Source organism: Gopherus flavomarginatus, chromosome 5 (assembly GCF_025201925.1).
Source record: "Gopherus flavomarginatus isolate rGopFla2 chromosome 5, rGopFla2.mat.asm, whole genome shotgun sequence".
Taxonomy (NCBI): Eukaryota; Metazoa; Chordata; order Testudines; family Testudinidae; genus Gopherus; species Gopherus flavomarginatus.
This window is the reverse complement of record NC_066621.1, coordinates 98,059,449-98,085,996: the sequence shown is the minus strand read 5'-3', so window position 1 is coordinate 98,085,996 and position 26,548 is coordinate 98,059,449. Positions and strand designations below refer to the sequence as shown.

General features: G+C 45.7%; 1 protein-coding gene across 1 annotated transcript in view; it reads left to right on the top strand.

Annotated features, from left to right (window-relative positions):
- RTF1 (RTF1 homolog, Paf1/RNA polymerase II complex component) overlaps window positions 1-25,746 on the top strand; it is a 48,997-nt gene extending 23,251 nt beyond the window's left edge. The window contains exons 6-18 of the mRNA XM_050954914.1: window positions 129-244; window positions 1,510-1,641; window positions 2,467-2,644; window positions 10,038-10,120; window positions 13,576-13,663; window positions 13,759-13,866; window positions 14,713-14,790; window positions 16,192-16,313; window positions 17,698-17,755; window positions 18,326-18,403; window positions 19,626-19,721; window positions 21,078-21,189; window positions 22,926-25,746. Coding sequence (XP_050810871.1) covers window positions 129-244; window positions 1,510-1,641; window positions 2,467-2,644; window positions 10,038-10,120; window positions 13,576-13,663; window positions 13,759-13,866; window positions 14,713-14,790; window positions 16,192-16,313; window positions 17,698-17,755; window positions 18,326-18,403; window positions 19,626-19,721; window positions 21,078-21,189; window positions 22,926-23,032 — 1,356 coding nt within the window. The 3' untranslated portion in view covers window positions 23,033-25,746. The remainder of the gene's footprint in view (window positions 1-128; window positions 245-1,509; window positions 1,642-2,466; window positions 2,645-10,037; window positions 10,121-13,575; window positions 13,664-13,758; window positions 13,867-14,712; window positions 14,791-16,191; window positions 16,314-17,697; window positions 17,756-18,325; window positions 18,404-19,625; window positions 19,722-21,077; window positions 21,190-22,925) is intronic.
- Window positions 25,747-26,548: the final 802 nt, after the last annotated feature.

The window sequence follows — 26,548 nt, the reverse complement described above, 5'->3', positions numbered from 1 at the left end:
ATTGAATGGTTTGAATGAAAAATTTCAACCAGCTTGAATTCTAGAATAGAGAACTTTTAACTTTGTTCTTTATTTCAGTCTCTGAGCTTTGGCTAGGTAGTGAAGTGTTCTCTGTGCACACCCTTTAGGTGATGTCACACAACAAAGAACGACGGTCAAAGCGGGATGAGAAACTGGATAAGAAATCTCAGGCCATGGAGGAACTGAAAGCAGAGAGAGAGAAAAGGAAGAACAGAACAGGTGAGTGTGAAAATTTGTGTTGTTGACCTGCAAAGAACGTAATTTGGAGTGCATTTCCTAATCATGTAATACGACTGTAACAGGTGATGCTGGGGCACTAATCTGTATAAATTGATGTCAATACAAAAAGCTCAGTTAAGTGGGTTGATTTGGTTTTGAAACTAATGGTGGTTTTCTTGTTCCTCATTTCCTCTTTGTTTGCTCCCAATTCTTGTTTTGGGCAGAGTTTTTTCCTGAACCCACTTCTCCCTAGAGTGCTGCCTCCACCATTTTAAAAGCCAGTACATTTTGTTCTTTAGTGGCCTGCTGAACTGATTCTAAGCCCTGTAATATCTTCTGAACTGTGTAGTTTTTAATTTTTTTTAAATCTTCAATACAATTTCATGTAAACGTAGCCCAAAATCTTTAATCAAGCTTCCCCACTCATATTCCGCCCCAATATGCTCCAGTCTTGACGTTTGTTCACTCCAAAATTGCCATTTCCATGTTCACTCATTCCTTGGTTTTTTGACTGAAATTGCTAACAAGGGTACCAATTGTTGGTGGTGGCTTGTGAGACAGGGATGTGTATTCACTGGAGAGTGGACTGAAACCACCAAATAATTTCACACAGTCTGTTGATTAGTGATCACTTGGCAACATTTCATTCCTGACAGCTTGAGATGTGGTTGAAGTGGCTACCTAGAGGTGAAAGGTTCCATTTCTGAACCCCTAAACCACCTAGACTCTGTTAATTTATTAGTAATGTTTTGTCTGTGGCCATCTGTTTCTGTACATGTAAACAGAACACATTTTGTTCTTTCCACCATATGCCCCAGGCATCTTGTTGCAGACTGAAGTTGTGACACTATCTTTTTGGCCTTCCTTGGTCCTTGCCTAGAATGGTTAAAAAGACACTTAGGGGTCTGTGCCTTTTCTTCCAAAAGTTGTTGTCATGAGCAGATAGACTGGCAAGGTAGCAATAAGCTCAAGTATGCATATGTGAATCCTGTTTCCTTATCACATTGCTGTGCTCCACCCAGTGTTTCAAATGAGCACAGCTGAGATTTAGGAAACTTTTGCATACTCCTGTTTGTCTGTTTCAAATAGTAAACCTACAGTGAGTAAGTGAATGCTTAGATGTAAGTGTAACTGCATGCTATGAAGCTGGTTTTCCGCTTGTGAGCACATTATTACCTGGTTATCCTGTCTCTTACAACTGAAGGTTCCAAGTGCAAGGAGAAGCTTTCAGCAAAAATAAAAGCTCAATTATTTCCTTTTTCAGCTGAGTTGCTTGCAAAAAAAACAGCCATTAAAAACTAGCGAAGTATACTCAGATGATGAAGAGGAAGAAGAGGATGATAAGTCTAGTGAGAAGAGTGATCGCACATCCAGATCATCCTCATCTGATGAGGAGGAAGAGTAAGTATTGAACACAGGTTATAGAAAACTGCTGTCGTGTGTGTGTGTGTGTGTGTGTTTAAAATACCTGTCTGACCATGTTTTGGTTTAGAGGATTAAGTGGGGGCAACTTGGTGCATCAGAGGTGGCTCTGCCTCTTGGCAATGTCATTTGCGGGCTTCTATGTGCAGCTAGATTTGGGATTTATTTGCATTCCCTCTTGTAGTCCAGCTTCCCACCACTGGATCAGCAGCTAGGATTTAACACTCTCCTGTGACCCAAGTGTGTTCTTTCCTGTTGTCTGCAGTGATTGGAAGATGAGATAATTCTTGCTTGTTGGCACCAGAGTTTGCACTTAACCCTTGAGAGATAAACCAGTTGGGGAAACATTTTGAAATAGCCTCAGTTGTGTTGAAAAATTGAAGCTGCACGCTTGCATTGTGAAAAATGTTGAGTATAAACTGACTGGTTGAGGAGCCTCGTAATGGTGGGATAAGAATCCTACATCACTATTCAAATTGTGCCCATATTTGTAGTGACTGAAATTTACTACCATTGCTTTGTGATTTGGAGACAACAGTACTTGCACCCTGAAGAACATGGCTCATAGTTGAGAAGTGTAAGAGAAACTACCGCCCATGCTGTACCTGTCCTATGTATATAGGGCTTTTATCTCCAGAGCTTTCCATTGGACACCTCTCATGAGCACTAAATTCAAATAACTACACTCTTCCATCCTGACAAATTGAATCCTTTTACAAATGCTTTAGATAACTAATTGAAACCCCTTTGTTTGATGCTAATGGATTTACATTTCTTTTGTCCTCCTTGTCTTTTCCAAACCAGAAAAGAAGAAATTCCTCCCAAATCCCAGCCAGTCTCCTTACCTGAAGAACTGAATCGAGTACGGTTATCTCGGCATAAGCTGGAGCGTTGGTGTCATATGCCCTTCTTTGCCAAGACAGTCACCGGCTGCTTTGTGCGTATCGGCATTGGGAACCACAACAGTAAACCTGTCTATCGAGTGAGTTTGTCTTCCAGGGATTTGATTCCCATTTAGTAGCACAGCAATATTCACAGCTGCCATTATTTGTCTGGTCTCTCAGGAGAAAGAGCTCATAATTATTGGGTGGTTACAAGTAAAAGATCCTTCATTATGTACTGAAGGAGCCTGCTGCTGTTAGAGTAGTGGAGATGGCTTGTTTTTAAAAAAAAAATAAAAATTCGAGGGGTAAGGTGGCCAAATAGGGAGCTGCAGCTTCTTCTTCGAGTGCTTGCTCATATCCATTCCAGTTAGGTGTGCGCGCCGCGCGTGCACATCTGCCGGAAACTTTTTACCCTAGCAACTCCAGTGGGCCGGCAGGTCGCCCCCTAGAGTGGCGCCACCATGACACCAGATATATACCCCTGCCGGCCCGCCCGCTCCTCAGTTCCTTCTTACCGCCGTGTCGGTTTCTGGAACTGTGGAGTGCGGTTCGCTGACCTCCACATCCCTAGCTCTCCTCGTCTTTTAGCTTCTAAAACCTTTTTTCTCAGTTAGTTATAGTTACCTTTTCAGTGTAGTTGTAGTTAGTTAAGTTTTTGTAAATAGTTATTGAACGTTGCCTGTGGGTGGGCTGTTGCCCTCCCTGGCACCCGGCACCGGGCCCATGCCTGGCTCGCCAGGGTTTAAACAGTGCTCAACTTGCAAGAAGCCGATGCCTACAAGCGACCCCCACGACGCATGCCTGAAGTGCCTGGGGGAATCGCACATTAGTGACAAGTGCCGCATTTGTAAGGCCTTTAAGCCGCGCACTAAAAAAGAGAGAGACCAACGTCTCCGCGCCCTCCTCATGGAAGCGGCTCTCTCTCCGGCACCAGCAGCTCAGTCCACGGCTTCGGCTCCGGCACCGGACCGCGCCGGCACCGGCAAGACTCCCCAGCACCGACCATCTCCGGCACCGGGGACAGACCTACGTCCCTCGACGTCTGTCTCCACACCCAGGCAGACCCGAGTGGACCGCCCGGCTCCTACCTTAGCCGTGGCACCGCCTGCAGGACTGTCGACTCCGGGCCCAGAGGGTCCGTCGAGTCCAGCTCCTCCTAGCTCCCCAATATGATCAGGGGTCGAGCTAAGGGTCCTGTCAACGCCGGAGACTTTCACCTCGGCTCAGGACTTGATTGCTCTCACGGAGCCAACTCAACCACAGCTGCCACCCACGGGACGCATCGTATCCAAGGGCAAGCCGATGCTTCGTCCGTCCTCTCCCGCGTCCCGACGCCGATCACCCCGAAGGTGCGACCGCTCACGCTCGGGGCAGCGCTCGGAGTCCCGGCACCGATCGCCCAGACGGTGCCGGTCGTACTCGCGGCACCGATCACCATCTGGCCTGTCCCGATCGGCTTCATCACACCATCGGCACCGAGCCTCCAGGAGTCGTTCGCCTCGGCGTTCGGCACCGCGGTCGACCTCCCGGCACCGAACCGGTGGCAGGTCCCGAACCCGGTCGACCTCCCGGCACCGCGCTGGTAGTAGGTCCCGGTCTCCATTGCCGTCTCGGCACCGGGCCTCCAGAAGGTCGCGATCCCGCTCTAGACATCGACATCGCTCCCGCTCTAGGTCGAGATCTCGGCGCAGGTCATCACGCCGCTCTCGGTCCTGGTTCCGGTCCCGGTATGAGTTACGGCACCGAGAGGAACATCAGTCGCGGCACCGGCGGCGCTGTACCATTCCAGCTCAGCGCCTCCCTGGCCTGCTACGGAGCCCTCCGTCTCCTCCCTCGATGATAGTGCCTGTGACAAGACACTCGACAGGCACGAAAACCGCTTCCCGGAGCAAGATCGAGGACATCCACAGTGGGGGTTCTGGACCCCGTGGGCATACGCCCAGACACAAGGTCCTCATCACATCACCCCCCGTCCATTGGCGGAGCGTAGACCACCGGAGGCTACGGTGTCCAGGCCACCCCTCTCTCCGCAAACGGAGGACACTTCCCGGGACCCGGAGCTCCCTCAGGATACCGAGGTGCAGCCCCTTTCACAACCCCCCGTGGATACTCTGTTGCCCGGAATCTCCTCATCTTCATCCCCGGATGAGGCGGTGGCCGGTACCTCTTCCTCCAGCCCCCCGCCATTGGATTTAAGGGCTCACCAGGATCTCCTCCGCCGAGTGGCTCAAAATCTAAACCTACAGGCGGAGGAGGTAGAGGAAGTGGAGGACCCAGTGGTGAGCATCCTGGCAGCCGATGCGCCAGCCAGGGTTGCCTTGCCTTTCATAAAGACTATACAAAATAATGCCAATACCATCTGGCAGTCACCGGCCTCCATTCCCCCGACCGCTCGGGGGGTGGAGCGGAAGTACATGGCCCCATCTAAAGGGTATGAATATTTGTACGTTCACCCTACTCCCTGCTCATTGGTGGTCCAGTCGGTGAACGACAGGGAGTGCCACGGACAGGAGGCCCCGGCGCCTAAGTCAAAGGAGGCCAGGCGCATGGACCTTTTGGGCCGCAAGGTCTATTCGGCAGGGGCTCTACAGCTCCGCGTATCCAAACAGCAGGCCCTCCTCAGCCGCTACTCCTTTAACACCTGGGTAGCGACGGAGAAGTTTGCGGAACTCTTGCCACAGGACGCACGCCAGGAGTTTTCCACCATCCTGGACGAGGGCAAGAAGGTGGCGAGAACATCACTCCAGGCCTCCCTTGATGCCGCTGACTCGGCCACGCGAACCCTGGCTTCCGGGCTCACCATGCGGCGCCTCTCATGGCTGCAGGTCTCCGGCCTTCCGCCAGAGCTCCAGCACACGATCCAGGACCTCCCCTTCGAAGGCCAGGGTCTGTTCTCGGACAAGACTGACCCTAGGCTGAAGGACCTAAAAGATAATAGGGTCATCATAAAGTTGCTCGGAATGCATACTCCGGCGACCCAGCGCAGGTCCTTCAGACAACAAAACCAGCAGCAGCAGTGGCGTCCATACCCCCGTTCCGCCCGAGACAGGACCCCTCGCGACGCCGGGGCAGGAACAACTGCCGCAGGCAGTCGGGAGGTCAGGCGGGACAAAGCCAGGGCTCCGCTAAGGCCCCCCCAGGGCCTAAGCCTTCATTTTGAAGGTGCACCCGAGGGCGCAGTACCAGTTTCCCCTACAGATCCTTTCCCGCAGTTTTCCAACCGCCTTTCCTTTTTCCTCCCGGCGTGGTCCCAAATAACATCGGACCGCTGGGTCCTACGCACGATACAGGACGGTTATCGCCTGCAGTTTTCCTCACCCCCGCCCTCCCACCCTCCTTCCCCGTCCCTCTTCAGGGACCCCTCTCACGAGCAATTCCTCCGTCAGGAAGTGCACACGCTCCTGGCCAAAGGAGCCATAGAGGTGGTTCCAGAGAATGAGAAGGGCAAGGGGTTTTACTCCCGCTATTTCCTGATCCCCAAATCCAAGGGCGGTCTCAGGCCCATCCTCGACCTGCGGGAACTCAACAAGTACATCGTGAAGTTGAAGTTCCGCATGGTGTCCCTTGGGACTGTCATCCCGTCCCTGGATCCCGGAGACTGGTACGCCGCCCTCGATATGCAGGACGCCTATTTTCACATTGCTATCACCCCCCATCACAGGCGTTTCCTCCGCTTTGTGGCCGACCGCCAGCACTATCAATTTGCGGTCCTCCCATTTGGCCTCTCTACGGCCCCACGAGTATTTACAAAATGTATGGCAGTAGTCGTCGCTCACCTCAGACGCTGCCATATCCACGTCTTCCCCTACCTGGATGACTGGCTGATCCGGGGTACATCGGAGCAACAGGTCAGAGATCATGTCACCAGGATCAGCACCCTCTTTGCTGCCTTGGGCCTTGTAATCAATGCCGACAAGTCCACTCTACTCCCCACACAGCGGATAGAGTTTATTGGAGCTGTTCTAGACTCTGCCCTCGCCAGGGCCTTGTTACCCCTGCCCAGGTTCCGGTCATTGTCAGACATTATTCTCCGGTTGCGAGCGGCCCCGCTGACCTCAATCCGAACGTGTCTGGCCCTATTAGGCCACATGGCGGCCTGCACGTTTGTAACAGCGCATGCCCGTGTCCGCATGAGACCTCTTCAAACATGGCTGATTACCCAATATCGACCGACCAGACGGTCATTGGATACAGTCGTCACCGTCCCTCAGGCGGTGCTGGACTCTCTACACTGGTGGCTGGACCGATCCGTAGTATGTGCGGGGCTCCCGTTCCATCCGCCCCAGCCTTCCGCATCCCTAACCACGGACGCTTCTGACCTGGGCTGGGGAGCTCACTGCGGCACTCAGAGAACTCAGGGCTTGTGGACCCCGCAAGAGATCAACCTCCACATCAACGTACGGGAGTTGAGAGCGGTCCGCCTTGCTTGTCAAGCATTTGTCCATCTCCTCCACGGTCGTTGTGTTGCAGTATTCACCGACAACACGACGACCATGTTCTACATCAACAAGCAGGGCGGCACCAGGTCCTCTCCCCTCTGTCTGGAGGCGATACGTCTCTGGGAGTTCTGCATAGCCCATTCTATTCACCTTTCCGCCTCCTACCTTCCCGGAGTGCGGAATACTCTAGCGGATCGGCTGAGCAGATCCTTCCTCTCACACGAGTGGTCCCTCCATCCGGACGTCGCCCTCTCACTCTTCCAGAGGTGGGGTCGTCCCCGGATAGACCTCTTCGCATCCCGGGTGAACAGGAAGTGTCGAACATTCTGCTCCTTCCAGGGTCAGGAGCCCGGGTCTCTCGCGGATGCATTCCTGATCCCTTGGACAACACACCTCCATTATGCTTTCCCGCCCATTCCCCTGATTCACAGAGTTCTAATCAAGGTGCGCAGGGACAAAGCCCAATTGATTCTCATAGCTCCGGCATGGGCCAGACAGCACTGGTACCCCGTGTTGTTGGACCTCTTAGTGAACAACCCAGTTACCCTACCTCTTCATCGGGATCTCATCACACAGGACCACGGCAGGCTCCGTCACCCGGACCTTCCGTCGCTCCACCTCACGGCGTGGCTCCTCCATGGTTGACTGACTCTGAGTTGCGGTGCTCCACCCCGGTCCGCGAGGTTCTCTTGGGCAGCAGAAAGCCTTCCACCAGAGCGACTTATACAGCCAAGTGGAAGCGCTTCTCCTGCTGGTGTGCAGAGAAAGCTCTTCGTCCTATGGAGGTTCCCGTCACCACTCTTCTGGACTACGTCTGGTCCCTTAAGACCCAGGGGCTGTCATTGTCGTCCCTACGAGTTCACCTCGCTGCTTCTCCGCTTTTCATCCTGGCGTGGACGGCTGTTCTGTTTTCTCTCACCCCATGGTGGTGAGATTCCTGAAGGGGCTGGAGAGGCTCTATCCCCAAATTCGCCCTCCGGCCCCCTCATGGGACCTCAACCTGGTCCTGTCCCGGCTCATGGCCCCTCCTTTCAAGCCATTAGCTACCTGCTCCCTACTTTACCTCTCATGGAAAACCGCCTTCCTTGTGGCCATTACCTCAGCTAGAAGGGTGTCAGAGCTGAGGGCCCTCACGGTGGACCCACCGTATACGGTCTTCCACAAGGATAAGGTACAGCTGAGGCCGCACCCTGCCTTTCTTCCCAAGGTGGTCTCAGCTTTCCATGTCAACCAAGAGATTTTCCTCCCAGTTTTCTTCCCTAAGCCCCATTCGTCCCGCAGGGAGCAGCAGCTCCACTCGCTAGATGTCCGGGCGGTAGCCTTTTACATGGACAGGACAAAACCCTTCCGCAGGTCCCCTCAGTTATTCGTGGCAGTGGCGGACAGGGTCAAGGGGCTGCCGATCTCCTCTCAGAGGTTATCGTCATGGGTTACGTCCTGCATCAGGACCTGCTACGACTTGGCCCAACTTCCGTCGGGCCGTGTGACTGCTCACTCTACCAGAGCACAGGCATCCTCGCTGGCCTTCCTCGCCCGAGTGCCCATTCAAGAAATCTGTAGGGCAGCGACCTGGTCATCTGTTCATACATTTGCTTCGCATTATGCCCTGGTCCAGCAGTCCAGAGATGATGCTGCTTTTGGATCTGCAGTGCTCCAGGCCGCGACCTCTCACTCCGACCCCACCACCTAGGTAAGGCTTGGGAATCACCTAACTGGAATGGATATGAGCAAGCACTCGAAGAAGAAAAGACGGTTACTCACCTTTGTAACTGTTGTTCTTCGAGATGTGTTGCTCATCCATTCCACACCCGCCCTCCTTCCCCACTGTCGGAGTAGCCGCCAAGAAGGAACTGAGGAGCGGGCGGGCCGTCAGGGGTATATATCTGGTGTCATGGTGGCGCCACTCTAGGGGGCGACCTGCCGGCCCACTGGAGTTGCTAGGGTAAAAAGTTTCCGGCAGACGTGCATGCGCGGCGCGCACACCTAACTGGAATGGATATGAGCAACACATCTCGAAGAACAACAGTTACAAAGGTGAGTAACCGTCTTTTATTAGTTTCTAAATCAATGTGATAAATTGGGGCCATACTAATACAATATTGAAAACCTAGTCTTCCGACACTGACTGATGCTGCTCTCCTTCTCTTTGTTCTGTATTGAAAATTAATTTTTGAGTTGTTGTTGTTGTGACCAAATAAGGATCAGTATGATTCCCACTTCCTGTAATTTGTGGTCACTCCCGTAACTTCTTACCACTTCATCTCTTGAGAAATCAGAAAGTATTCACTACAGTACCAGACATTTCCACTTTGCCTGTGCTCTTCAGAAGAAGAGTAATTGGGGAAAAAATACTTTGCTGCTTCAAAACTGTTAGTGAATTTGAGGACATTGGTAAAGGATTTAACACCAGCTGTGCTCAACAGTGAAGGCAAGATAGTGCTGTCAAACTGGTTTTGTGTACTGATGAGCAAGAACATAGATCCATTTTTTCTCTTGTGGTAATTGTGTAAAATAAAATAATCTGACACATCTGACTACTCTTGGCGAGATAATTTTATCATTTCCTTGCTGTTCATCACAGTGACTACATGAAACAATATGGCAGCATCCTCTGAAGTTCCAGTCAAAAACTGGTACTTCTGAGTGATTGTGCTTAACACATGGGGCAGTGCTGAAGGTGTATTTTATTTCCTCCCCATACCAGATACAGCTATTTTACTGTAGGATTATACACACCATGTTACTGGGGAAGAATTGAGACCATTTAAATGCCATACTTATTTCAGCTGGCATTGTAAACTGCCAGCTGCTTGCCAGCTGAAGGTGAAGTACAAACTTATACGAAGTAACTTGTACAATATCTGCTAACATAGCAGGGACTAGTCTTCAGTGTAACTTTCTTTGCTCTAGATGATGATTTTTAGTTAAAATTATTAATCAGACTAATCTTGGTCTCAAGTGGAGAGGACTTTGAAGTATGGATAGTGTTCAGAAAATGGCATGAACTTAGTCCTCACAGTCTGTTCTTCTGCACATCTTTTTTATGGTTTAGGTTGCTGAAATAACTGGTGTTGTAGAAACTGCAAAAGTTTACCAGCTTGGGGGTACCAGGACAAATAAAGGACTACAGTTACGGTAAGGTGACAGAGTAATTTTATCAATTGGTGCATTGCCTTCTTATGGGATGTAATGTTTTCTGTGTGGTATGGAGACAAGAGCCATAAAGCAGATTTTTTTTTTTTCTACCATCACAACACGCTTGTCAGAACACTCTTCCCCCTTAAATAGGGAGAAGGTAAATAGCTCACAGAATGGCCACCTCGGTCCCTTGTGGTCTGAGAAATTCAGCTGGAGATTGCCAGAGCAGATGTCTGTATATTCCTGCTGTGCGATGTCAGCCATCTGTATTTTTTATTTCCTCTTCATCGCCTCCACATAGGGCAATGGGGAAATGTATCTTCCTATGGCAGAGGCAGAACAGGGACCGGCGCACAGTGCTGCTTAAATACTAGATGGTGGATAGGTGGACATAATATGAAATCTCTCTCTCTCGTATCTATATGGACCCCGTTATAGACTGTGAGGCATTCAGCATGGTAATGTACTGATCCTCACAACATCCTGGTGAGGTAGGAAAATGAGACACCTGCTTTCTTAATTCTCCCAAATGTTTGGAGAATGCATTTGGTGCAGGTCTGCAATAACTTGATAGGTTCTCTGAAAAAGCCTTATTAATCATTCACACCTCTGATGGCTGGTAATAGTCTTTGCTGTCTAGTTTAAGGAGATAAATCATTGCTCTAAGGGAATGTTCATAAGGGCAGCTAGCTTCCCCAGACAGTGAGGATTCTCTGGTAATCTGAGAGCCATGTGAGATGTTCATCAGAAGTAGAATGCTGACTGGCTGGTGGTGAGAACTTCTGATACTGTTTAGAAACTAGATGGAGGTTGTCTACTTCACTTAGCATTAATGACACTCTAATTTAGTCGTTGTCTTCGAATAGTGTCCCTATGGGTGCTCCTCTGTTGGTGCGCTTGTGTCTTGCCCAGCTGATCATAGAAAGATCCTGCTCTGAGGCGGTACAGGGTATATTACTACACAGTAGAAAATCGGCTGCACATTGTACTTTACCTTCAAAAGTGGACCATGTTTTAAGTTTGGTGTAATTCCAGACAAATTTCCCTGACATTGGCTATTCTCCCAGTGGTCTTAGATGATATACTGACTCTGAAGAAATCAGGATTATTTCTTAGTTCACTCAAAGTTCACCTAGCTGCCATAGCAGCTTTCCATCAACAAATGGAGGGATTCTCAATGCTCTCACACCCAACCACAAATCAATTCCTCAAGGGTACAGTAAACTTTTTTCCCCAACCCAGACATCCTACCCCAACATGGGACCTAAACTTAGTACTAAAGAGCCTGACTAGGCAGTCTTTTGAACCTATGGCTACTTTTGCTCACATACCAGTCTATGAAGACAGCCTTCCTGTTGGCGATCACCTCGGTGAGAAGAATAGGGGAAATAGCGGCACTGATGGCACACACCCCTTATACAATATTTTTTCAGGACAAGCTTACTCTTACGCTACACCTGAGTTCATTCCCAAGGTGATCTCATCTTTTCACATAAACCAACTCTTTCATCTCCTGACCTTTTACCCAAAGCCTCACCATGAAAACAAGGAGGCTGTACTGCACACAGTAGACGTTAGAAGAGCCCTGGGCTTTTACCTGGACAGGCTGAAGGCCTTTAGGAGTTCTCCTATAAAGGCGCAGCGATATCATCCTAGAGACTCTCCAAATGGAACTTGAACTGTATCAAACACTGCTATTAGGTTCATAATGTAGTACCTCCATCCGGAATCCATGCACAATCCACGAGATCGGGTTCCTCCTCTGTCACCTTCCTCAGGCATGTCCGTATCCCTGAAATCTGCAGGGCAGCAACCTCTGCATCTGAGCATACTTTCTCAAAACACTATGCGATTACCAGGTGCTGTGCTTCTGATGCTGTCTTTGCTTCCGCAGCATTGTCATTCATAACAGACTAGATTCTGAAGCCTCAGCCTCCCATTAGGGATACTGCACGGGAGTCATGTGGCGTGGAGGACCCATAGGGACACTACTCAAAGACGAGGAGGAAGTTACTCGCCTTGTGCAGTAATGATGATTCTTTGAGATGTGTATCTCTGTGGATGCTCCTAGTCATTGCATTTCTGGGTGGAGACCCATGTCTCTTCCCCTTGTGATCAGGGTATTTGCAGGCTGCACAGTTCCCTGCTTTCCATGTTAATTTGCTAGCCAAGACAGTCTGCTGAAACAGACGTGTTTTACTCTCTCTTCAGAGATGGATAAACAGTATAATTGCTGTAGATATGTTACCACGCAGTGCTTTCTAAGCAACCCTACTTTATACTTAAGGTATACACATTACAGAGAAAATCTCCATGCACACTAATAAGCTTACCGGGAACCCCAGTCCTAACATGGATTCTGGCAGCATAAATCCTTTAACCGCCCACTCTAGGGGAGTCCTTGTGTTTAACAGTTCACCACAGCTCCAGCTCAGAACAAGCACCCAGTCCTATGGGGCCTTAATAGACAGAGTTCTTCCAGCCCTCCCCAAAGGATTGGGACCTTCCATGGATCAGAGGTCCTGTCCATTGGCTGGATCAGGAAGACGGCCCTGAGTCCATCTAAACCCAGGTTATTTATCAGAAAGTATTTTCTTTGTCTGTTGGTCACGGGAGAATCCATTTTGAACTAGAATATATGTCTCTTGGGGGAAGTGGAAGGGGGGAAGGAGAGGGATGGTCTGGCTTCCAAGGCTGATGATGGAGGAAGTTCATTTAGCATCCTCCCTGCTGCTAGAGAAGATGCATACAATGCCACAACAACACACAGTTGCATTTTTAATACAGTTTACACCAAGAGTATTAACCCTATTTCAGTGAGGTTTAACTTTATTGAATTAAATTTATCTTAATTCTGTTAAGCTTGTTCACAACATCACAGGATATTGTCAGTCTGTCTCACTAATTTCCCAAGGTAAAGTCACTTAAATAGTTCAGGACAGGAGAAACTAACACACATTGACCAAATGCCACCTCCCCTCTCAAGAAGGTTACAGAACAGGAATCATAACAAACAGTTCACCAAGGCCTTGCTTCAGAGCTTCCAAACAAGTCCACAAACCCAAGTCTGAGAATCAGGTTAGGCTTTTCTCCTGGTGCCTGAGAGAAACCACCACCCACTGCAGCCTATGTGGCTTTTCCTCTCCTCAGCTTCTTGTGTGTGCCTTACTCGGCTATCTGGCAGTATGCTTCTTCTCTCCCCCCCAATACAGTCTTTCATATGCAGAATGGAACAGAACTGACTCACCAAAGCGTGTGCAGGAATTTTGGGATGGAGGTAGACGTAGTGAACAAAATGAGAGTAGCCTAAATAGTCACTCAACTGGCTAGAGTGCATTGAACCTTTGTCTTTCTTTGTAGACCCAAGTCATTGCCCTGTATCCAGCAGATGGGCACGTTATTGTATTGGTTGGCATATGAGTTTTCCTGGTAACTTTTTTTCTTTGTTGCAGGCATGGCAGTGACCAACGTGTGTTTCGTCTGGAGTTTGTCTCAAATCAGGAATTTACTGAAAGTGAGTTCATGAAGTGGAAGGAAGCGGTGAGTTTGCCCGAATTTTTCCTCTTTGCAGCAGCTCTCTGCCAGAGATACTCTAAGTGGAGAATGATCTTGACTCCTTCTGTTTTTGTATCTAGATGTTCTCTGCTGGGATGCAGTTGCCTACACTAGATGAGATAAACAAGAAGGAAGTGTCCATCAAAGAAGCCCTCAACTACAAATTTAATGACCAAGACATTGAGGAGGTAAATGAATTGACTGTACTTTGAGATGTGGCCCTGTAAGTAGTGTCTCCTAGAATGACACTAGGGCAGTGCTCAAAAGGAGCAGGAATTCACAAGAACAGAGCTCTGGCGCTTGTGAATTCAGACGTGCTTGGTTTCACTGAGGTGGGGCCAGGACTGGTTCTAGTTTTTTTGCCACCCCAAGCCAAAAACCAAAAAAAAAACCAAACCAGGACGAGGATGGACTGCTAAAGCAAAAAATGCCGTCCCTGGAATTGTGCCGCCCCAAGCATGTGCTTGGTTTGCTGGTACCTAAATCCGGCCCTGGGTGGTGCTGAATGAGAAAGGTACAAGTAACAAAATTAAGTGGAATAAATGACAGAGATGGAAAGAATAGTTTGGGGTCTAATTAGGCCTGATTTTTAATACCCACTCCTATTTTATTATATTCTCTGTTCTGTGCCCAATCTCAGGATTGTGCTGCAGCCTTGCAAAGAGTTCCTTTGCTTTGTTACTCTTCTGAGCAGAGTTAAACAGTACAGAGTCCTAAGTAGCTATTGGCATCATATTAAAGTTGGCTATTATCAATTCTTCAGCTCTTTACTAGCTCAGGATTTACTAAGTGTAATTTGGTGTCATTAGTCTGTTATAGGCCATATATACAGTGAAAGTTGTAACTTGTTAGTTCGTGTTTTGGTAGAGTAATGAATGCAAAGGTCAGTTACAGCTGAAAAAAAAAAGTTCTGTAGAAGTAAATATTGTCGTATGTTTAATGGGACCAGTTGGCCTGTCACTTGTAGCTCCTCCAGGTATTATAAAATGAATGTATTGTTATTACTTCTCTCTTCTGTTCTGCTCATGTGAAAGATTGTGAAAGAGAAAGAGAGGTTCCGAAAAGCCCCTCCCAACTATGCCATGAAGAAAACTCAGCTACTAAAGGAGAAGGTAAGAGATGATATTCGCCTGCTTAGTGCAAAGCTCTCTTGATTGAAGAATCCAAGCTTATTTGGATGCTCATTATAACCAAAGCACCATGTTGACTTAAGCAGCAACTTGACTTAAGTTCTACAGCAAATAGAACGCAGAGAACTGCAGGGTTCCAGAACATCTGGAGCCCAGTCAGAATCACTAAATTTCTCCTCCATTGGAGGGCACTTGCCACCTGCTGATGAGGCACAACAGCCAGCAGCTGTCTCAGCTGTCCTTTCTTGTTCTCAGGGTGAGGCGCTTCTAGCTGGTGGCTGTAGAAGTTCACTTTCTTTCCTCGTTATTGCTGCTATATGCTCTTCGGAGAATTCGAGAATTGCTTGCCTATATTGGTTTTTTACAGCCTGCTGTTCAAATTCCTATTGAAAGAAATAGATGGCTGAGCCGTTTACTGGCTGTTGTGATTTCTTTCCATGTCAACGTCTCATGTGAAGAGACTTGAATATGCAGAGCCTTGAATGGCTTACTTGGTCATGTGAATAGCAGAGGCCTAAAAGTCAAACAGTTTAATATACCTTTTGAAGAATAAAAATTGCCGTAGCTTCTCACACCAAGGAAAAATCTACACTTGGTTTTCTCATTAAGTTGATAAACCTCTACCTTGATATAACGCTGTCTTCGGAAGCCAAAAAATCTTACAGCATTATAGGTGAAACCGCGTTATATTGAACTTGTTTTGATCCACCGAAGTGCACAGTCCCCCGAAGCACTGCTTTACTGCATTATATCTGAATTTGTGTTATATTGGGTCGCGTTATATCGAGGTAGAAGTGTACTAGAAAATACAAACCCAAGAAAACAAGGGATTTAGCATCCTGTTAACTTTGCTCTTGCACACTTTGGACTGATTTAACTATAGATAAGCCATCATTTACTGAAATTCACTTATGCAGAGTTGTGGGTTATGTGATGATGTATGTTCAGTTTTAGTGAGACAAGGTGGGTGAGGAAATATCTTTTATAGGACCAACTTCTGTTGGTGAGAGAGAAGCTTTTGAGTTTTGACTTGTTGAAAGAATGTCTGATCGCTGCCACCAGGTGGCACGCTAGACAAAGGTTGTATTGTATATCTCATTGAATGAGGAGGCTGATTTAAACTCCCATTGCATTAACTAAACTAAAATTCACAATTGCGATAATAATCAGTCTTTTCCTGTACCGGGCAGGGGAAAGATGAGTTTTAATCAAACTATAGCAGTCTTCTGTATAGGAATGAAAAATGAGATCCTCTTATTCTAGTGGTAAAAGTAAGAACGCCACTGAAGTAAAACAGGCTAGATGACTCTAGGTCTATCCCTAATATCTATGACTGGCCCTGTGGTGGAGAATTATGCCTAACAAATTACTGGTTGGTTGAAGGCTATGGCAGAGGACTTGGGGGACCAGGACAAGGCAAAACAGATTCAAGATCAGCTTAATGAACTAGAAGAAAGAGCAGAGGCCCTGGACCGCCAGCGGACAAAGAACATTTCTGCAATCAGGTAGGTAGCTGAAGTTGGCATTGTCCCTTCAAAGCACATCAATAAAAAGGCAACAGAAGAGAGAAACCAATTAAACAAAAATTTAGTGCTATTTGCAAGTTCTGGCACTTCTTTCCTGTACATGTACTTATGGCCTGAATACCTTGGTTGCTAGTTATGCTACTTATTCACTTGCTGTTTCTCTCCATCTGATCATATGCACCAGAATAAGTTTCCTGTTGTCAAAAATGAAGTCTTTCTTCCCAACCATCTCAAATAAAGGGTTGTGTGCCAGAAAATGATTGCCAGTGAGAGCAATCATTTAAATAAAATGACTATTAAAAAAAGAGCATAAAGGAAAAAGTTAGAAAGGCCAAGGCACAAAATGCAATTAAACTAGCCAGGGACGGACATAAAGGATTACTTAGCCCTGGTAAGGCCTCAGCTGGAGTACTTTGTCCAGTTCTGGGCACCACACTTTAGGAAAGATGTGGACAAATTGGAGAAAATACAGAGGAGAGTAACAAAAATGATGAAATGTCTGATAAATATGACCTACGAGGAAAAATTGAAAACACTGGATTTGTTTAATCTGGAGAAGAGAAGATTGAGGGGGGAGAAAACAGTCTTCAAATACATAAAAGGTTGTTATAAAGAGGAGGGGATTGTTCTCCATATCTACCGAAGACAGGACAAGAAGCAATGGGCTTAAATTGCAGCAAGTGAGCTTTAGGTTAGACATTAGGAAAAACTTCCTAACTGCAAGGGTAGTTAAGCACTGAAACAAATTATCTACGGAGGCTGTGGAATCTCCTCTGGAGGTTTTAAAAACAGGTTAGACAAATACCTGTCAGGGATGGTCTTCTGGATCAGGGGTTCTCAACCTTTTCTTTGAGCCCCTGCAACGTGCTATAAAAACTCTATGGCCCACCTGTGCCACAATGACTTTTTTTCAACATATAAAAGCCAGGGCCGCCATTAGGGGGTAGCAAGGAAGGCAATTTACTGGGGCCCCACACCACAGGGGGTACTACAAATTTAAGTTGCTCAGACTTCAGATTCAGCCCCTAGTGGTGGGGCTTGGGGGCCCCGGTTGCAGTCCCATGCAGCAGGGCTTTGGGTTTCTGCCCTGGGCTGTAGCAAGTCTGATGCCAGACATGCTTGGCAGACCCCCTGAAACCTGCTTGCAGCACCCCAGGGGGCCTCGGGCCCCTGGTTGAGAACCGCTGTTCTAGATAATACACAGCTCTGCCTCTGTAACGGGGACTTGACTAGATGTCCTATTAGGGTCCCTTCCAGTCTTGGGTTTCTATGATTTCCTGCCTTTGGGTAGTGTGCATTACGTAACACTGTTGTTGTACTCTGTCTCCTCTCCCCTCCTCTCTGCCCCCCTTCTTTTTTGTAGTTACATCAACCAGAGGAATCGAGAATGGAACATTGTGGAGTCCGAGAAGGCTCTAGTGGTAAGGAATATTGAAGCAATACTTGGGCTACCAGAAAAAATGGAATTTGTAGGGGAGTGGCGGGTAGCTGATTACATGGTGAGGTTTACCACATTTTATTTTATCCTACAAGATGTTCTTTAAAAACAAAACAAAACTCAGAAAGTGGTATTTATAAAGAAATTAGTTGCCCCTCCCATGACCAGTCGCATTCTCAGCTGGTTTCCGTGATGGTTGTAATATTGGCATACTAGGCATTGCATGAGTCAGAAATCAGACTTAAGGAGGTACAGTAATGGAGGGAAATACTGCTTTGCCCTGTAGTGCTTTTCGTTCAAGGGACTTTAACAAACACTAAGTCTCATAACATCCGTGAGAGGTATGCAAGTAGTCTCTCCACTTTGTCTTTCAGGGAGTAGAGTGATTGGAGTTTAAAATTTGTGGATATGACCTAGTAGAGGTTATTGGTGGTGCTTGCTGTCCTTCTAACCTTGATGCTGCAGATGGCTATGGTGTCTGTGTGGGGGTTGACAAAGGCAAGACAGATGAAAATAGTGAGCTGTGTAAGATTGTTCATTGCTTCTTCTGCAGGCTGAAAGTCACAATATGAAAAACCAGCAAATGGACCCTTTTACTAGGCGGCAGTGCAAGCCCACAATAGTGTCCAATGTAAGTATAACACTGAAGTCAGTCCAAGGCAAGTGGAGGATGGTAGGGAATAGTGCACACTGTCCATGTGTGGAATAGAAAGGAAAAGAATAAATATACTTAGTGGCACAGTCAGGAAGGGCTATTGGGAACAGTTGTCCAGATACAATGGTGATACATACTCAGGCCAGGATCGGTACATCCACCACAAGGAAAAGGTGTTACAGCTCATTCTTGGTGAAGCATATTGGAGATGTAGTGATCCAGGCATGGGCATGGAGGAGCAGGGAGATGATGGCGCTTCGGAGCTTACGTAAATTCTTATAGAACAGCTCTGGGACAACAACCTGCTCTGTGTGGGTATAGCTGCAAAGTCTCACTGTGGAACATAATATATATTTTAACACTTAAAATATTCAGTTAAGTGCATAGTTTCCTAAAACATCTGAGGGGGAAGAGAGGGACTGTGGACTGGAAAGCAGTGACTCTGAAAGGATTTAAGGGTCACAGTGAACAAGCAGCTCAACATGGTGCAGTGCTGTGGCAAAAAAGGGCTATGTGATCCTTGTGTAAATGGGAGTAGGTGTAGGGAGGGTTTTTTTACCGCTGTTTAGCACATTGGAATGCTGCATACAGTTTAGGAGTCCACAGTTTTAAAAGGATGTTGAAAAGTTTACGAGGATGCAGAGAAGAGTCACACAAATTACTGGAGGACTGGAGAAGATTCCTTACAGGAAGAGACTTAAACTTATCAAAAAAGATTGAGGTGACTTGATTACAGTGGACACAAGTACCTTTTTATGGGGAGAAAATACCCCATACTAAAGGGCTCTTTAATGTAGAGAAGAAAGGCATAACAAGATCCAATAGCTGGAAGCTGAAGCCAGAAAAATTCAAGTTGGAAATTAGGCACAGAGTTTTGGGGGGTTTTTTAGCAGTAAGAGTCATTAATCATTGGAACAAACCACCAAGGAAAGTGGTGGATTCTCCCTCTCCTGATGTCTTCAAATCAAGACTGGATGCTTTCCTGGAAGTTATGCTTTCACCAAGCACAAATTATTGGGCTCAATACAGGGGTAACTGACATATCTATATCAGTTACCCCTGTCAGACAAAATGATCTAATGGCCCATTCGGGCCTTAAGCTCTTTGAATCTGAGCATTTTGAGTTTTAATGTCAGGGCAGATCTTGCATGGGTATCACCGAGGAAATACAGTTGCTCACTGTCTTTCTTGCTCGTAGTCCAGGGATCCTGCTGTCCAAGCTGCCATCCTCGCCCAACTAAATGCAAAATATGGATCTGGTGCTTTACCGGATGCGCCAAAGGACATGGGCAAGGCAAGTACTGCATCCGTCCTCTGCTGTGTTCCTCCATCTTTTTATTTAGAATCCTGCAGTTTAATTTTAAGGTACCGTTACTATTTATTTGTATTATCATAGTGCCTTGGAGTCATGGCTATAGAGAAGTGTTGTATTAATTGAGATGGAATGAATGGGCCCAAAGAATTAAAGGTGTTAACGTGACCCTGTTACTGTCCAGTATTAAACAGTGTTACACAAAGTTCGGGGTACAGAGACCTCAGCCTGCTTAGTACCATGGCGCGAACACCATGAAATGTCCTTTAACCTTTTATTACAAATACAGAACGGGGGGGAGGGGGAGAAAGCATTTGTAATGTAAACTGTTAATTAAGGTTTTCATGTTAACTCTCCTTGTACCTTTTTGCTGGAGAGCATTTTCAAAAAGAAACCTCTCCACGCCCTCTAATTGGCAAGTTATTACATGACATAAAGATGGAAATAGTTGTACTTTTGGAAGAAAGAAAAGAAGTTAGTTGAGCTGCTTTTATTTACCTTTTGGTTACAGCAGTGTTTATTTCACAACAGTCTTAGCCAGCTAAGCCAGGCTTTTATTAGACAGAAGGAAAAAGCAGAGGGATAGAAAAGAGAAGAAAATGAAGTGGGGGAGGGAAAGGACACACAGAGGGACAGGGAAGACTGTCTTGTACCCCAGGTGGTGGTCAGGATTCAGGTGGAGATGGTAATGTCATTTGAGTCCCTTTTGCATTCCCTCCCAGCCCCTAGTCTGGTTAGGACATATTTTCAGGATTAGGATGATGAAGACTAATGGTTTCACGGTAGATCGCAAGGTCTGAGAGATGGTGAGAATGGCAGTCCTGATGGTGAAGCTCACTCTTTCCTGTTCGCCAGTCTTTTAGCCAGTGTCCATATTCGTCCTTCAATTGTTTTCCCCCAAAGTCTTTTAAAGACCCCCAAAAGGGAGTGATGGGGCAATACCCCATCCTTTCATTATTTTGTTCACCGATTAGGCCTAATTTTCTACGTACCCATTTTGGTTAATTGATTTCCAGTTCCCTACTTCTCTTGTTTACCTGGCATGATCTTAACACTGGCCTAGAGTTATATCAGCAGGCCTTTTAGGTTGGACTAATTCAGTCTGTCTCCATTTTGGAACTCTTTTTATCTGTGGTGTTCTAGGTTATTGTGACATTTTGTGAATTTTCACTCACTTTTTACAATTAAGCTCATAATTAGGATAAATGTGTAGCCTCTCTTACAACAGAAGGACCAGACTGAACATGATGGTAGCTAATAACTTTCTCATCTCTGGCTTTGACTCTACTTTGTCAGATTTGTGCTGCTGCTACTGCTGAAACTTTGTTTAAATTTCAGGGTCAGGGGAAGGACAAAGACGTGAATTCGAAATCAGCTAGTGACCTCTCAGAGGACCTGTTCAAAGTGCATGACTTTGATGTGAAGATTGATCTCCAGGTTCCCAGCTCAGGTGGGTGTCTCTTATGTATGTGCAGGGAGGTGATTTTCCAGTTTTGCTAGATTACAGAAGTATATGGACCAGGGCTGCCAGTTTTAGTTGAGTATCAGAGGGGTAGCTGCGTTAGTCTGGATCTGTAAAAGCAGCAAAGAATCCTGTGGCACCTTATAGACTAACAGACGTTTTGGAGCATGAGCTTTCGTGAGTGAATACCCACTTCGTCGGATGCATGTAGTGGAAATTTCCAGGGGCAGGTACATATATGTAAGCAAAAAGCAAGCTAGAGATAACGAGGATAGTTCAATCAGGGAGGATGAGGCTGCATCTGACAAAGTGGGTATTCACCCACGAAAGCTCATGCTCCAAAACGTCTATTAGTCTATAAGGTGCCACAGGATTCTTTGCTGCTTTTACACACCTCAGCTGCTAGAACAGGGCCTCATCCTCCCTGATTGAACTAACCTTGTTATCTCTAGCTTGCTTCTTGCTTGCATATATATACCTGCCCCTGGAAATTTCCACTACATGCATCCAACGAAGTGGGTATTCACCCATGAAAGCTACCTCTCTACATAGTCTTTTTGATGGTGACGTTTGTTTATGCAGTGCCGGCAATGGGCTTGAGACACATAGGAAGACAAGGCCCCCGTCCCAAAGAGCATGCAGTCTAAACAGACAACTTGATAAATGTAGGGAGTGGGTGGCAGTGTAACGCAGTGTGAATAACGAAAGATTAACTTGCATCAGGTTGCTTGGAGTACTAGAGCTAGCAGGCCTCTCTGAAGAGGACCGTGGGGCTGATCCAATATGGAAGTTCCTATGTTCCCAAGTAGTAGTTTCAGGAGGGAAATGAAGGAGAACATTAAGTTGTGGCAGAACAGGCTAAGATGGGCCTTGTAGGCGTAAGACTCAGTGTGGAAGCAGTCAGAAGGACAACAGTTGAAGGACACACAAGGCGGTAGTGGGAGTGAAGGGCTTTGGAGGAATGAAGTGAGCAAGGGAGGCAAATCCAAAGGGAAGAGCCAAAAGGTGAAGAACGCAGTGTATGCCATGGCAGGGAGCTTAAATCTAATGTAAGAGTGGGTGACAAGTTGGGATTTTGCAAAATTTGGCTTTTACTGCTGAGCGAGAACCAGTATCGGGATCTGAGAGTGACTGTATGTGCTCAGAGCAGATAGATTCTTTGTAAAGTTGCATCTTGACATTAGTGTGTTGGATGGATTGAAGGAGAGTGAGATGGCAGTCAGGGAGGCTGCACTACTCAGCATGAAAAAACCTGGCTTAGATAAAGCTTTTTATTGTGCAAGTAAAGAAAGAAATGTTGCATAGAAAACTTGACTGGTTTTACCCCCCTGTGAGGTCTGTCCTGTGTCTCTGCTATGCTCATGTAACAAATATCCTTCATTGTCAGAACACTGCAATGCAGCATGTGAGACAGCAACATTGGTAACTTCAGAGTAGTTTCTTCCGGAGATGGAAACATTGGTGGCAGAGAGCAAGTTTAAGAGGTGCAAAGTCAAAATAGAACATGCTTGTCACATAATTGGAAATACCTTTAGTTCAATGTACTATTAATTTATGTTTAGCAGAGAAGCTAAACATACTTCCAAGGTGAAGTTGTCACAAAGAAGCTTGGTTCATTTTGTGGCAGGGAAGGCTGAAATCTCTTCTCTCCTACCGTTACCACCAAGCAGAAGAACTTCCACTTCCATGTCTTCTAGTACTGACTTTCTGTTATTTCCTTACAGAGTCTAAGACGCTTGCCATCACCTCCAAAGCTCCACCAGCAAAAGATGGTGCCCCTCGGCGATCACTGAACCTGGAAGACTACAAGAAAAGGCGGGGGCTTATTTGAGCATACCCACTCTGCTGCTTCCAATCCTGCATGCTCCACGATGATGTCCCAACTTCTCTTCTTCCTCCCTTTTTCAGTTTCCCTTCTGGGTTGGAGCAGCAATGGAGCTGGGAAGAGACTCTTTAAAACTGCCAGTCATCTGTAACATAAACCATTTGACTATTTACTGTATAGACCTCCCTTCTTGCCCTTTCACAAATGTGGATCTGTGCTATTTGGGGTTCTCCCACTTCTTTTAGTTTGATTTTATTATTTTTTTTTTATTGTTGATGCAGCTCGTTGGTCTACTCTAAGTGTTCAGTATTAGCCTCAAGTTGGGATTTCTGTAGGAATCTCTGGTGGTGGCAGCATCGGCACTCGGTGATCTCTCTTTACATACCACCACCAGGCATGGCGAGTAAACATTGGCACAAGACCTTTGTGGCTTGAAGGTCATCTGCACTTTCTTCCTTCTCTTCTTCCTCCTCCTAGCTCTGGAGAAGGGAAACTTCAAAAACTGGCTTAGGTTCAAAGTGTAAATTTTTGGGGGGAGGGTGTTACGTGACTTTTTTTCAGGTGTTTTTTATCATTTTTTATGCTACAGTACTATTTGTATCAGTCTGTCACATTTCTTTACGGCTGTTTTGAATTTCTACCAGCTGTATTTGAGCATCTGAAATTGAAAGAAAGAAACTCATTAAATGTGATTCTTAATAAACAGGCCTGGCTGATATACCTTCACGTTCCCCTTTTTACTCACACATACTTGTTGAGAGTCCCACAAACAACTCTTGTATGAGACTCGTCCTCTGTAGATTTGTAGTGTATCTTGAGTCTCTTGCTGTAACTGAATGAAGTAGATCCTTCTGGGATGCCCCTGGGCACTCATTAGGCAGGCTCCTATATTTCTTCTACAAATCCAACTAATCATTCAATGTCCTTTCTTTCTCATGTCACCTTGTCTTTACTGGGCTCCAACCTGTTTGTGGTTTTTGGTTTTTTTGCTTTGTGAGCAATTCTAAACTTGGCTTTAAAAAAAAAAAATCAGTTCATATTGTGTGGAAGGGGAAGGACAAGGTAGAAACTGTACTGAAAATGTATGAGGGCAGTTGCTGATGCATATTTTCTATATATAACTGGTACAGGTGCAGTAAAACACTAGCACAAGGATTGTGTGGCTTTATGGAATGTTTGACTAGAAACAAGATGACTGCTTGATAATCACTCAGGTGTAAAAATCCAGTGTAAATATAAGTGGCATTTAACAAAGAGCTTTTCAAAACAAATGCAACTGAATATACTGAATTAAGAACTAAATTAAAAAAAGCATTAGAGGTCTGACAGTTCAGAGGCCCTGATTGAGTTAAGCACCAAAGCATGAGGTTAAGTGCTGAACAAATAAGGATGCTCTGCTAAATTGAGGCTTGAAGGAGTGGAAGATCCTGACACCACCTCATGGAGTGTTGTAGCATGATTTTTCTAAGAGCCTATATAGTGGTGATATCTAAACCTGAGTCTGACTCTTGGTGATTTGCTTGTTGGATCCTTAATGAAACTTTAATCTAGCTCTTACTTTAATTTCCTTGTGTTAATTTTTTAACAGTAGTTTTAAAGAAATGTCATGTAATTGTGTGAAAATTGATATAATGAACTGTGTATAAAAAAAATTCCACCTTTGAAGCAGCTCATATTTGCTGTGTAAACAAATTGTGGACTTTTTAATAGCTTATTTACTAGGTAGTCCATAGCTTTGGAACTCCTTTATGGACTATTGTGTAAATATGTAATCATAGACTTTTTCCTTGATTGTCTGTCTGTAGCAACGTCCCTGGAGCTATCGTGGGCTCTCATTTACATATGTCCTTTTGACTTTTTTTTTTTAAAGTGGATTTATGGAATCTGCCATTATCACTTCATAGGAGACATCATGATCCACTGGATAGATGTGCATTTGATATCATTTTGGTTTTGCGGCAACTACAATGATGTTACAGATATGTAATAAAAAAAAAACTTTATTTGCAGTAGACAGTTTCCCAGCTATCAAAATTTCTGACGATTTACTAAAGAATAACTGCAAAATTGTGCAAGGCAAAACTTGAATTGCCTACAACAATTACTAAAAACTATTTTGGGTTATAATGTCTACAGAGAAACTTTTTACTCCTAAATTCTTTTTACATGCTTTTCATCCCAGAGTAAACGTCTGCAACTGAGTTACAAACTAAGAAACAGGTTTTATAATAAACACCGTGATGAGACCTTGATAGTGTTGTAAATAGTACATCTGCTCTGTTTTCCCACATTAATTAATGGAGTTTATCAAATTAAAAAGACAGGTGCACACACTGAATTTAGTGTGCAGAACTTGTGAAGTGGTTATGTCCTGAGCATCCCCAGTTATCAGCTACTACTTGCCACCTTCTGGAAGCCTCAATGGTTTCTGCAGAAATACTGTCGAACAGAGGCAATAGCCAAGGAGTTACTGTATGCAAACCACTCTCTGTGTTGAGAATAATGCATCAAGGGACTCCATTTCTTGACTAGTTACAGAACTAATTGTGTATGAAGATGTAATCATATTTTTGCTTTTTTAAGTGCATGTAAAGGTGAGTGACACCTCCCGCTCATTGGGAAGGGATGGGTTTATTTGTTTTTGTTTCATTGGTGTCCTAGCTGAGTTCATTACAAATGTACAGACTTCTATAAATAAACTTGGTTGGTTGGTTTAATAAGGTTGATCATGTTTAATCCCTGATATGAGACACTCCAATCTCCACATGCTTGGAACCTGTGTTTTTTCCCATGTTCCTATGCATTTTTGTCCATAACATGACCTGAAATGATTAAAAAACATCACCATTATAAAAAAAAACTTATTGAAAAGTGCTGCTGTTATTAATGGGAAAATGGACAATTGTTTTCTGAGCAGCTCTCTACTTCTAAGTACAGGAAAATCAAGTGTGGGCTCCATGATGCTGTTGAGTGAAGTAAGAGCCACTGGGAAGGATAGTTCACTATGATTTATGCCTTTCTATTGTCCCTCACTGCAGACCCAAACTTAGCTCTGTTCATTCCACAGAAACCTGAGCTGCTCTTCTCCCACCTCATTATTTGTCAGAAGTGCTGAAACATGAAACTGAGATCAGAGAAGCTATTTAAAGAAATGGATCCCACATCACTTAAACTTCCTTCAGTTTTCTCTGGCTTGTCTCCTGGCTTGCCTGCATACACACAGGTCCTAGTCTGAGGAGAGCTGTCATGAAACTGGGCTTATATGGTGGACACGCTATTGTTTTGATAGCATGTTTTTTTCCTAACATTTTCTAAATTGGTCTAGAGACTTCTCATCAAGGAATCTTTTCTGAAGAAAACAAATCTGCAGAAACTGACCCCATCTCACTAAATCCATTGGGAAAATTCAGTGTGTCTGGATCATCTGCCAAGTGTGCTATTTATAATAGTTTGTCTTGTCACTTTTAGGTAGGTATATACCTATAGGTCACTGTTGAACACTTTAAAATACATTTGTGCTTT